The following is a 13,436-nucleotide window of genomic DNA, read 5'->3' on the forward strand; positions in this document are numbered from 1 at the left end:
GGCAATTTAGAAATATCAACTCGAACGTATCGCACGTGTGTGTGATTGAGTGTTTTAAAGATTTACATATTGATTAAACTTCCTTCGAATTTCGTAGAAATTTATATACTACCATATCCGGAAGAATAAAAGGGATGCTACTACTTTTATTCTCTCAGGAGTAACTTGGCCGCTGTATCACATACGTCATAGAAAAAGCTGTAGAGAAGTTTCAGGATATAAAGCAAAAGTTTCCTCGCTTTTTCTAATAATTTCCAGGCAAACCATATTGTTCGCTTTTTGATGGTTCTATTATCACACACTTTTCGACTTTATTAGATTTCTCTGTGAGAAATTGAAAATTCTTGGTATATCGTTAAGTTGTATATCAAGGTGTGTTCCATTAGACTACCATTTTAAATAACGAACATCCTCGAGGAAACAATTTCGCCACTACGCTGTTTATTTTTCATTTTCGATCGTTTTATCTTGAACATAAAGACGACCATCGTATTATTCTATCTTATTATTTTATTGAGCAGAAAGATCGCACAATAACTCTATTAAGGTTGTCGAGGAGAAGTAATCAAAGAGTCTTACAATATTGTGAAAGTCTACATTGGTCCTCCGCTTCAAGAATAAAGGGTTCTCATTTAGAATAGTTCTATTATCCTACTACTCATTTTTTATTCTTTTTCTATTTTCTCACGGAACAAGCTTACAATTCTATCGGACAATTACGTCAAATTTTTGCAGAAGAAGTAACTGCAAACTCTCTCGTAATATCATCGAAGGTTTCCTCGATTGAGCCATCGCATTTAAAAAAGAAGGATTCTCGTTTAAAGTATACCATGCGGAAAGGCGAACAATAGTTTTATTAAATTCTTGAGAGAACGATGATTGGAAAACTGTGACAAAGCATACGTTAAACGAAGCAAAACACTGGTCCGTTTCTCCTCTCTTTTAAAAACGAATAATTCTCGTTTAACACTTTGACTGCCACGCTGAAATCACATGTTTCGTCGAGGACGCCAAGGGAGTATTTTTATTATTCCAAGCATACAATGGCAAAATAATAATAAATCGACGATGTAAGACAACGTTCTTCCCCAATGGACCGTTTATCTTATTGGTGGTCACGGGTGACCACCGTGGCACCTTGGTAACAGTTGATAGCGACGTATTACAACAAGGCTTCGTTTATTTCAACAAACCATTCGCATTCGTTATTTCGTCGTAAGCAAAACGTGCAGAATATATCGTTGAAACGTGTACAAGATATTAGTAAACGGTATTTGCTCGTTCTATATATAATAGTAAGGTATGTGCACACTTCTAACTTCAATTATACGATTATAAAGCAGCATTTACGATTATTTTCTAAGCTGTGTTTATAATAATATTCGTAGATTACCCTTCAAAGCTATGGATGCAAATACAGTACACCGTTAGATACAAGATTTGTTTTCTTTTTTTATTGATGTTCTAATAAAAACGTTTAATCGTCCAATGGGGCACATTTTGTTCCAGAGTATCTTCTATTTATCGGTTATATTCAAAATGCCCTAACTGTGAATTTTCATAGAATTTTTACAATTGTAAGAAGTTGAAGCGCTCCGGTTACCATTACGATGGCAGTCAAAGTGTTAAAATAATTCCATTCCATAATACGATTATTCGTTTCTTATTCTTCAATATCCTATTTTATTATCTTACCACGCGGAAAGACCAACGATTGTCTTACGGAATTTTTGGAGAAGAAATGATCGCAAACCGTGGCAATGTCACGTTAAACGAAGTGAAATAGCGCTCCATCGGTTCTCCGCTCGAGAAACGAAGGAGTTCCCATTTGAAATTGTCTTTTGGTTGTTCCATTCTGCTATAATCGTACCGCATCTTCTCAGATATATTGCACACCTGTGGCGAAGAGGAAAGAGAAGGTTAATGAAGAGGTACCGAGTGTATTTATACAAAAGACAGCAGAAACGCGAGCAGAATTTACTTAAGGAACAGCAACAACATGGACACCCGTTTCGAGCAGGTGCACCCGGCCCTGATTCGAATAGATTACCCGGAGGTAAGAGAGTTGTATTTCCTAAGTGAGGATTAATCCCCTGCAACGTTTGATTTTCATTGTAATTTACGAGCTTCTCTGCAAACTGCAACATCTTTTCGACGTTTCCGTTTCATTTCGCCTATATGTTCTCCCTTGGAAACGAATGCCCGTGTAGTTTGCCATTTTTCTGAAAGAAACGAAGATTTAATCGTCTTCGAAACGGTCCAGGTGTCACGTGCTTTTCTTCCGTGTCGAACGTGGTTCGTTCACGGAAGAATCTTTCGAGTCAGTAAAGTTGATAAATTCTGAAGAGATTCGTAAATTTGTTTCTTTCGAAGAAAATTAATTCAAGAAACGGGGGATTCGTAAACCTTACGAGAGGAAAATTAATTTCAATAGAAAGGAAATTGACTGATCTGTTGAAAAGGAAGTGAATTTTGGAGAGAAGGAAATTTCGTTGATTTTGTAAAATCGGGAACAAGTTTCGTGAATTTTTCGTCCAAATTTCGTTCTCGTAATTTCTTTTTTTAAAATGTAACTCTCCGTTCCGAGTAATTGTATTTCTTTACGAAAATACGGGATGCCTTCTCGTGTTTATTGACAGAAGCTTGGCGAATTTACAAAACTCGGTAAAAGTAGCAGGAAACTTTTTAATAAACGTGAATGGGCGAACCAATCGTTCTCGAGGTATTCAATTATTACGTTTAACTCGATAATTCTGTTCGTTCTTATCACGAAATAATCGATATCTCGATAAACTGGAATATCGGCCAACGATATCCGCATAGAACGTACTTACGAGAGACGTTTAAATTGTCGGTGGTTCGTCTCACTGCAAGCACGAGAGCGTTTTTTTAGAGATGAACGTACACGATCAGAGATTCCTGGAATATCTGGCGCTGTTCCGCGCGATTGCTTGAGAATATCACTTAAACTGACGCTATTATTGCGGGAATAATAGAAGATCTCAGACGATGGAGTGTGTGTTGGGAACAATGCTACAGTGATCGCAGGTTCCAGGAAGAGTGGCTGTTCTATCGTATCGAGTGTGGAGGAAGTGCGTAGGCCCCGGATTTTACATGTTCATTAAGAAATTATGTATCTCGTAAACGATTTGTTTATACGTCTGTGTTTATTAACACACTGCTGCCTCTTTCATTCTGTTTTATCAATTTGATAGAATAGTTTCTCCGATAGTTTTTCAAATTATAGCTTTTATTACGGTACTATATATGTTACACGCGATAGTTTTAAAGTCTACAAACGTCTACAAACGTAAAAATAATCATATTCTTTTTAATTTTGTTTTAGTAAAAACGAATGAAACGGCAGACGATTTTCCTCTAACGTTCTTTTAATCTTTTCATGTTCGCTACGCATAACATTGCACTCGGCAAACGATCAACTAAAAGAGCAATAAGCTCGTCTTTTTCAGTCAATTTGCCTCGATATTTTACTACCTTGCGGAAGAATCGGAAGAAATACGTTTTCGTTATCAACGATCGACAAAACTGTTAGATCGTCAGAAATGTTTCTTTCGTTTTATAAGGAAATCATAGACGCACAATGTTCTTTGTTTTATATTAATTTATTGAATCATGCACGAACGTAATAATAGAAATAGAACGAAATGGATCACATCTAATTCGATAAAATAATACAAAACAGAAATTGTTGTTCATCTATTATCACCTTATGAAAGGAAAGAAACTTTTCGAACAAGCTGATATATTTTTTCCTCAAACGTAAAAAAACATTCGACCCTGTGGAATTTAATACGCTCAACAAAATATACTGTTAAGGTATAATAAATTAATAACTTTATTTGCACACAACATCGATACATATATATTACACTCTGAAGACCTCGATAACCTTCTTACACGCACACTTGTTGTCAAACAGACTATTCTAGAAGCTTTTAACAATCTTTTGTCTCAACTAAGACCTGAACGTCCTCTGACGCTTACACGCACATTCACATGTACAGTGTAAATGTATCATCTACCTAACATATACGTTTCGAAACATCTGGTTCCAATTAAAAATTTTACAAGTAGATATGCCGCGGATAATTATTGACTCCCGCACAAAGACCCATGAAGCGACTTGGTATCGAGTATTCTTTAAGGTCTTTCATTTTTATCGACTTCCATGCAATTAATACTTGCTCGACAGTTTTTCCACGGGACACGATATATCGATTCCCATTTAACATAATTGATATCGTTGAATTTCATACGACCCACTTTAATATTGTTACCATGCACGTTATTATACGTTCGTCAGATAGGAGAATCCATCATGGTAGATGTCCTCGGTTGTTGGCGGCCCTGGAATACGCGGAACAGCAACAACAGCAGCAACAGCAGGGGGTTGCTAGCGGCGGAGGGTCGCTCACTGATTTTGCTGCGAACAGTCCTCCGACGCAGACTGCGATTCTCGCAACTGCTCTCAGTAATAACGGCGGCAGCAATGGAAATTTGGCGATTGCACCTCGTGCCAGTCCTGAGATCTCCGAGGCTGACGTCTCTTCGAACGTGTGCCATCGTATGGCACTGCATAGGACTTCCTCCGTTTCCTGCAATGGAAGCGACAATGTCTTTTCCAACGCGACTGAAGCGAGTATTCAGGTATGCTCCGTCCACGCCATTTAGTATTTTGGTTTCTGGCGTTGAACCGCGTTCAAGGTAATCGTAGGAAGATTCCACATATTTGAATATTTTTGAATATTTGAATATATTTTGAATATTTTGTCTTTCGTTAATGCGTCTCTCGGAAGTTAAGCCGATCAACTTTGCTCTCCATTCGTTTCTTTCCGACAACGTTGTAGTATTTGTTTCAGTTGCGATGGTTAACACGCAAGAAACAAACGACTTGCTTCTGTCGGTTTATTTGCGACAAGACGATGACCGAGGAAATTTAAGAAACGGCACTTGTAGCGATATCGCTTTTCGGTATTTTCTAATTCGCGAAGTCGATCAGTGTAACTTGCGAACGACTGAAATTAATATTCGAACGAGAAGTACTACGTTAGAGTTGTAGAGTTTCAAATTAGTCTTTTTTACTTAATTGTCAATAATCTTTCATGAATAAAAAAAAAGTACACGCAGGCTCTTCTTCTTCTTTTTATTTGCGAGTTATCATTTTAGCGATATTTGTATACTAAAGTTTCGCGCAACAGCCTTTCCAAGCCAACAAACCCATCAAAATCTATCCCCTAAGGTCTTCTAAATGCGAAGGATTAAACACGTTTCGAAACTCATTAGTAATCGGTAGACGATGCAAAATTTCTGAATTTAATTCCCCGTTGAAATTGAACTACGCCCTCAGACGAACAACGCGCTGCTAAGTCCGCCTTGCACGAACTATCGTAGAAGGAGCAGCGTGATGTTCAGCGACGTGGTGTTGTTGCACGGCAGCAACAACGTCGGAAACGCGTTGCAGGCCGGCTCGACGACGGTGTCACCCGGCGAACGGAACGTATGCTCCTGCGAAAAAATGACGCAGACCGGTGACGGGAATGTTTGGTCGAGCCCACTGCCAGACCACATACAGGTACATTCCACTGCGAGCGCATGTGGCCGGAATTTCACCGGCTCGTGTCCGTTGCATTCGCGTAATTTGTCATGTGAACATGTGTCACCGCAGATGCAGGCTGAATTTGGTGGAAACGAAGCCATGACTTGTCAAGAATTACTGGCGTTAAGCGGAGCTTTGAGCGCCGCGCTACCAACCGGTCAGCTGGCGTTGGATTCTTTTCTCAATTCGCTTACCAAAGGTATATTATCTTTTGCTCTTTTTCCTCTTCGCTATATTTGAATCTATATTTTTGGAGAACATACCTACCTGCACCTTGTTGTTCCTAGTTTGTAGCTCTTGCAATCGAGAGGCTGGATGAGAAAATGGTATATAAATGGAATTTGAGAATATCGTGGGTAACGTTTGATTTTGCCGAAGAGTTTTAACACGTTGACTGCCACGCGTGTTTTCAAAGAAATCTCCGTCAGGCCACGCGTACAGCAGTATCGAGCGTTTTCTGCTAGGTGCTCCCATCGATATTTTAGTAATGCTAGTCGCTCATACGGTGGTCTCAAGAATGATCTTTCGTTTCGTTTGTTCGCAACATTAAAACCACTAGCTGTTGTTGAATATAACGAAGGAAAGTGTGGTATGGATTATTCCGACCAAGCGGTTTCTTGTGCCACCACAATTAGAAAAGGAATCAAATGGTACGGAAAACTTGGCATTCGATTCTTTCTGGGAATTTCTGTTGTAAACGCTTTGACGGTTTACAAAATTGCAACAAGGAAGAATATAAATATTAGAATATTTAGACGATTATTAGTTGGAAAATTATTAGGGTTGTCTGAAAATACAAAAAATCCTCGTCTTCGACGGAGTCGGCATAATATCGCCGCTCGGAAAAACGATTCCGGAAGAAGCATTAGACGCGCACGCAAACTATGTTATGCAAATAGAAGACGTCGAATGGACCGAACAAAGGCACAAAAGAATTCGAAGAAAACAACAACTTATTGTCCAAATTGTCCCGACCAACCTCAGCTATGTATAGAATGCTTTAAAGTTTTACATTCTAAATAATTTTTTTAACAAACCATTTCCGTATTTTTATTTTATAACAATTCAACAGTTTTATTATTATGGAATATTTTTCAAATACCTACGACGATCCTTAGCAAGTAGTCAAATAAGCGACACCCGAATATGGGTTACGTGGCTCGACCAGAAACTTTGCTGACACCCGAATACGGATGTCGTGGCAGTCAACGTGTTAAGAAAGGAATATATTACTATACTTGGTAGTATTAGGTTGTCCGAAAAGTTTTTTTCGTTTCATAAGGAAATAATAGACGCACAATGTTTTTTGTTTTATATTAATTTATTGAATTATACAGGAACGTAATAAAAATAGGACGAAATGGATCATACTTGATTCGATAAAGTAATATAAAACAGAAATTGTTGTTCATCTATTGTTGCGAATTATCGATTAAAGAGCAACCGGTCAGGTCAAACCGCTCGGTCGATATCGCGTACCTCGAATGAATTAACGCTCAAGGTTTAATAGATCGAGTGTTAGAGTAATCTAGCACTGTATTTGCACTTGTTGTATAAAAGTAACGTTTGATGTTATGAACACGGTGGTGGTAAGATCTTGTCGAGAGCGAAGTATTTCACTCGTACGGATGTCTGATGATATACTGTCCTCCTACGTTGCTGATTCTTCCTACCAGCCGTTCGGTTTCGTCTGTCCATCCCGTGTCCTTCCGGCTGATCCTTTCCCGGGGTATTTTACCTGACGTCGGAGTCATTAGGTTTAGAGCTCGGAGAGGACATGTAATTCAGAAATTCCGAACGTCTATTATCATCTTATGAAACGAACGAAACTTTTCGAACAACCTAATATACAGGGTGGTTGGTAACTGGTGGTACAAGCGGAAAGGGGTTGATTCTACGCGAAAAAAGAAGTCGAAAATATAGAATAAACATTTTTTTTTAATTTTTTTTTAATTTTTCCACCGAGACAACGATCTACAGTGAGATCCGTTATAACGAGACGCGATAAAGTGCACGCGTACCGAGCGAAAATTCAAAGTCGATTTTCTCGAAAACAAAGCCTCAAACGAAAAATTTGTATTCTATATTTTCGACTTCTTTTTTCGCGTAGATTCACCCCGTTCCCGCTTGTACCACCAGTTACCAACCACCTTGTATAACTTCGAAGCATGATATTTCCAGCTACTATATCTCGAAATACGGTACTCGGATCATCGATAATTTCAAGCGAGACGTCTCGAAATGCGGTGTTTCGAATGGCAAGTACTTCGAATTACGGTATTTTGAGGCGCGGAATCGGGAAATATGATACTTGGAAATAGAGTATTTCAAAGTACAGTAGCCTGAAACGCGATATTTCCAAGTACAAAATTTCAAAAGTACTGTATTTCAAAGTGCAGTATTTCCAAGTGCGATATTCGGGAACTCGTGGTACAATATGTCAAAGTATAGCGCTTCCAGCTACAGTGTTTCTCACTACGTGTAATGATCAATTCGTTAACAATCCCTTTGAGCTCTGCCTTTAGACGAATCTACGCCGTGCATTTAAATTACCTTTCACCTACGACAAAGAGCAAATTAAAGGAAATATACCACGTGCGATTGAAATCAGCAGAGAACGCAGTATTCCATTCGACGATCGCGCGTATGTATATAGAGAAACGTTTATTTTAGGAATAACGGATCGACGTATTACCCTGGAGGATCGTACGCAGTGGTTAGCGTCGGACATTGATAATTGCTCGTGTTGCTGTGAACTCCAGGGCACTGATCAATGGCCAGACGAAGGTGACAAATGGGCGAAAACTTCCCGCGCTAGAAGAGTGTTGAGAACTTGCGGCAACCGTTGTGTTTGCGCGATACGGTGCATAAGACGGTCGATTAAGAAGCTGGTCGAGCACAAATATTTTCAACAGGGTATCTTATTGGCGATTTTGATCAATACTCTGAGCATGGGGATAGAATATCATAACCAGGTCAGTGTTTTTATCTCGTATCGTGACATATTCGGTATCCGTGTCAGAAGTATACAGTTAGTCGATGGAAGCGATATAACGAGGCTAGAGAAATGAAAACACGAAGTCGTCACGCCGATTGACACCACCGTATTTCACGTAATCCTGCGCGTTTTATTAGATCACGTACGTTGAATTTCATATTCCAAGCCGAAGCTGCCAAACAGTCACTCGGCGATTGATACTTCAAACTTCTTCATTACTCGTATGCATCGCGCGAAAAATAGCGATTTCTGCTATTAGTTCAACCTGTTCTCTTCTCCAAGTTGTATAAAAATGTCTTTATGTGTATCGCGAAAGAAGAAATAATTCTAATTGTAAATGAATACGATTCTGGAAATGTATGTAAAGTCTGACCGATTTCTGTGATTTTATCACAGATACGCATATATCGCTTCGATCAGTTGTGTTTCTTTTTACGTGTGCTCTCGTTCGTTAGTAATTACTTGTTAAAACACGATTCTCGTTTATGTACCACTCGTTACAAGAAATAAACGTTCCAATTATAGTGACATAAATATAATCGACAGTGATACAGATATTTTACTCATCTGCCTGTATCTTGTTATTTTTAATTTTTTAAATATCTACATTGTCATTTATGTTGCATCGTATCGATGGTACAACGATTATCGTTTGCATAGAGTAAACGAACCTCTTGTCTCAGGTGTCTTCAATCACCAACAACTTCTCGAGAAATTATTCGATTCTTTCTCGTCTTCGATAGTTTTCTAGTTCATAGTTTCCGTTATGATAGTTACCTTGTATAAGTATGCGTATGCAACGTACATTAATGACGCTTTTCAATCGCAGCCACCTGTTAAACTCGTAGACGAAGTTTGTTGAATTATCGAACATTCTCTACATTCTCTCATTATACACACGATGACATAACGCGATACAATAACGTCACACGACATACTTAATAATTCAATTTAATTTTTATTTATGCTCTTTCAATTTTCATCGTTCGTACAATGAAACTGGTCAATTTTCCTTTCGCCTTTTCACATCCCCTTTATTTCTCATTCAGTCGCTCGCTTATTCGGCCAATCTTCCCAGACGTTCCCACAAAATATTCGATTACGGTGGTTGATATTGGTTGAAAAAGCAAGCTTTCTGTTTATCTTTCAATCAGAGCAGAGATTGGCTTATCGCAGACACGGTAATATACAATTTCCAGATAGCTGGCTATTCAAGCTGACACGAGTAGAATTCTTGAATTGTGCGCCACGTTCTCCGCGAACCTGTATAAACAATTATTCGCGAATCTAACGAAAGAATTAGTAATCCCTTGTTGCGTTTTCGGTAAATATTGGATCTTCTTGAAAATCGTGTCATTTTTCATGGTTTGACATTCTTATCGTCGCTTTGTCAACACACAATTTTTCTGGAAAAAGGGCCCAAATATAATAGCAGATTTCGAGTCAAATTATTATGAAAGGGGGTTTCGCAAGGAAGCGTCTTAGGACCAATACTATACACACTATACACGGCCAACATACCAACAACTACCAATAGCAAAATACTGACATTCGCGGACGACACATCTGTACTAGTCAGGCGCACTAACCCTGTAACAGTAGTCACATTACTACAAGAACATATCACAAAAATAGAAAAGTGGCTACAAGTTAAACAAATTAAAGCAAAGCCCATTAAATGCAACCATATTACATTCACACTGCGAAAACAGATACCACCAAACATCTTTCTGAACGGCACGCACATAATACAAACGAGGCAAGTCAAATACCTAGGACTCCACATAGATACACAACTCATATGGAATCAGCATACTAAATCAATAATAGACAAAATACAGATAGCAAGGAGACAAATGCATTGGCTAACAAGTCGAAGATCCAAATTAAGCATAGAAAATAAATTAAAAATATACAAAACGATCATAAAACCAATCTGGACGTACGGAATACCACTATGGGGAACAGCAGCAATGAGCCATATAAGCAAAATAGAGACAATGCAAGCTAAAATTCTTGGTACGATAGTAAACGCCCTATGATACGTTAGAAACGAGGACATTCGGAAAGACCTGGGAATACCAACGGTCAAGCAGGAGATTAGCAGATGCGCAAGAAGGTACAGAGAAAGAATAGCAACGCACCCGAACCGACTGGCAGGGGAAACGATCGACGCATCAAGCATAGAAAGAAGACTAAAAATGAAACACCCGACAGATCTCATAAAGGATATAACCTAACAAACACGAAGGTGGTACCCCGCTGGGGGTAGCCACCCACATGATAATCAAACAGCCAAAAAATTCTACCAAATGTCCAAATTGGACGAATTGTGAATGTGAAATATTAAAAAAAGAAAGAAATTATTATGAAATTTTAATATGAGGGGTATAGGTCGTGTTAGGTACTGAAGAAACACTCGAATAATTTAACAATATATATTTGTCGGGTTATCATTGGAGTTAGGGGCGTATAACGAATCTTCCCGTGAATTGGCCATCGCTGTTATGTACTATAGCTGATATTTATTGATACAAATGTGATTATTACAGAGTTTAACAAGTAATAGCGGCGATTGGATAAAAGAGATGTCGATGACAATGAATTTACGTTCGATAACGAATCCACGGTCAGCGGGCTGACGAATGCGATGTGATACACGATCCTGGTGTGACTCTACGGATTTGTTCACTGTACAAGCAGAATGAATGAAACTTAGTCCAAGTGGAGCTGCCCTTATGTACTCCTCTCCGTACCCCTCTGTACCCCTCGTCTCAATCTTTGTTTTTAAGGAGAGCCATGCAATTACTTCGTAATTACACGTCACTCCCGTGACCGTGGCTACGTTCAGTGACCCGTTATGTCACTTCGCTGTTCGCGATTACAAGTTCGAACTCGGGTCGATGCGTTTCGATGCACGATACAAGTTCGGAAGATGATTGCCTAAGACGTCGAGAAACTCGGATCAATTATTACCTTAACTACCAACTATCGATTCGGACGGGCGTCTAACGACTAACTTTCCGTCACGATGATGCTACAGAGGAATACTATGATGGGGTGTGTCTAAGGATGCGAGATTATCGGATTCGTTGAGGAAAGCCTCGGTTCGGAAAGCGAGGGAAATGGACGTCGCTGTTAATTGGCTAATTTTGTGTTGGTGGTTGGAAAAGGATGCTAACCGCCCTTGAGAGGAAGTTGCTAGCGGGAAGCATGGTATGTGAGAAAAGCAGATTTCCCGTACCTTCCCGTAGTAGATTTAGGCACTGTTAAGACACAGACTATTTGTCCCTTTGGAGAGACTTAGTTAAATAAATCCTACAATTTAAAGCGCTTAGGCTAGCTGAAAATATTCTGCGAGGATGTACCGATATCTGACAATCATCCTGTCCGAAGAATAGGGTCTTTCTGTAACGAGCCACGGGACAGAAACCGTTGGAAAGTTTACTGTCGAGTACCGCTATTGTTAGAATTTAATCTTGGAATTAAGATTAATAATCTGTGGAAGACACGATGTTTGTGTTGAAATAATATAATGTGATATTTATTAAGCAATTATTACAGTGAATATAAGTAAGTGTTGTGAAATGTAGACAGTTGGCTAGTTATTCACAGACTGACTGGCTCAGTGACCCATGGCCCTTGAAAAGGTTTCGAATCCCACTCACTATGCAGTAATGAGTGTGACCTGTGTGGATGTCACATGTGCCACAGAACCTTCTAGTAGCTTCTCGACGTGCCCATCGAGAATGTTCCATCCATATCCTTACGCTTCTTCCGCCGAATTCTCGGAAGAGCATGCACGTGCTAGTCGGCGCGGTACATCTCACGAATGCACGCTAGTGGAGATATCGCTGGACAACGAAGGAAAGAATCCGTACGATCAATCACCTCATCTGTATGCGATTAATATCGTTGTATTCCAACAGCTACAAATATCAAACATCAAACGAATTTAACGAATGCTAGAAACTCCTTTGAAAAGAATTATCAATTATTAATTTTCAGGTATAGCTTTTTTTTTTTTTTATTTGGCAGACTATTTAATTCTCATTGAGAATTGCAAGTAAATTCTTTTGGCGTGGTACTGTAACTCAGGTATAGCTAAAATCCAGCTGAGGCAACGACTTTCCACTAAAAGTTTGCCCAATTCGCTATATTTTGTTTCACGTAGACTCTTTTTAAAGGAAACCGCCTCGATTAACTCGCTATTCCTCTTCGATAGCGTTGATTACGACACAAAATCTTGAATCGCTTCAATCATTCCTTTCACGTTATCTTCGGATTTGAAACGTCTGTTTTTGTATAGAAGGTACCGTAGCAAAGTGCACGGTGATCATAAAAGGTGAAATCATCCGATTGTGTTTAAAAAACGACTCACAAATTGTCTAGCGCGGCGATACGACTCGTGAAGTACCTTTCTTTTTTATTTTTTTACTATTCGTAAAAAGCGAAATGCCGTTAATCCGGTTTATCTATCGACGAAATTTATTTGCCAACTTTTAACCGTAATCTATCGAGCGACCAGCGTACTTACGTTATCTTTATACGACGATAAGAGCATAATAAAAATCACATCACTTCAACATTCAAAATAAAGATCAGAAATAATGTTTGAGGACAGAATAAATAAAATTCGACGGTAATAACCAAGATACAGAAAGATTTCATAGGTATAGGTGCAGGATTTTATTAAATTCTCTTATGTAAGAAACTTTATATCTCGCTGTAATGCATGTATGAACCATAAATATTTTATAGCAGAATGTAAAATTTATTGATCGCTATTTTTACAGTAAAATAAAATTACATCATGAAGAT

General features: G+C 38.8%; 1 protein-coding gene across 3 annotated transcripts in view; it reads left to right on the forward strand.

The window, feature by feature from the left end:
• Positions 1-13,436, forward strand: part of Ca-alpha1T (Ca[2+]-channel protein alpha[[1]] subunit T) — a 114,311-nt gene that overhangs the window by 62,934 nt on the left and 37,941 nt on the right. For all 3 annotated transcript variants that reach the window (XM_069110374.1, XM_069110375.1, XM_069110376.1), the window contains 5 exons: positions 1,884-2,056; positions 4,325-4,668; positions 5,369-5,593; positions 5,687-5,816; positions 8,291-8,592. In XM_069110374.1, the coding sequence (XP_068966475.1) occupies positions 1,884-2,056; positions 4,325-4,668; positions 5,369-5,593; positions 5,687-5,816; positions 8,291-8,592 (1,174 nt within the window). The remainder of the gene's footprint in view (positions 1-1,883; positions 2,057-4,324; positions 4,669-5,368; positions 5,594-5,686; positions 5,817-8,290; positions 8,593-13,436) is intronic.

Source organism: Bombus flavifrons, chromosome 3 (assembly GCF_040668555.2).
Source record: "Bombus flavifrons isolate JBK064 chromosome 3, iyBomFlav1_principal, whole genome shotgun sequence".
Classification (NCBI taxonomy): Eukaryota; Metazoa; Arthropoda; class Insecta; order Hymenoptera; family Apidae; genus Bombus; species Bombus flavifrons.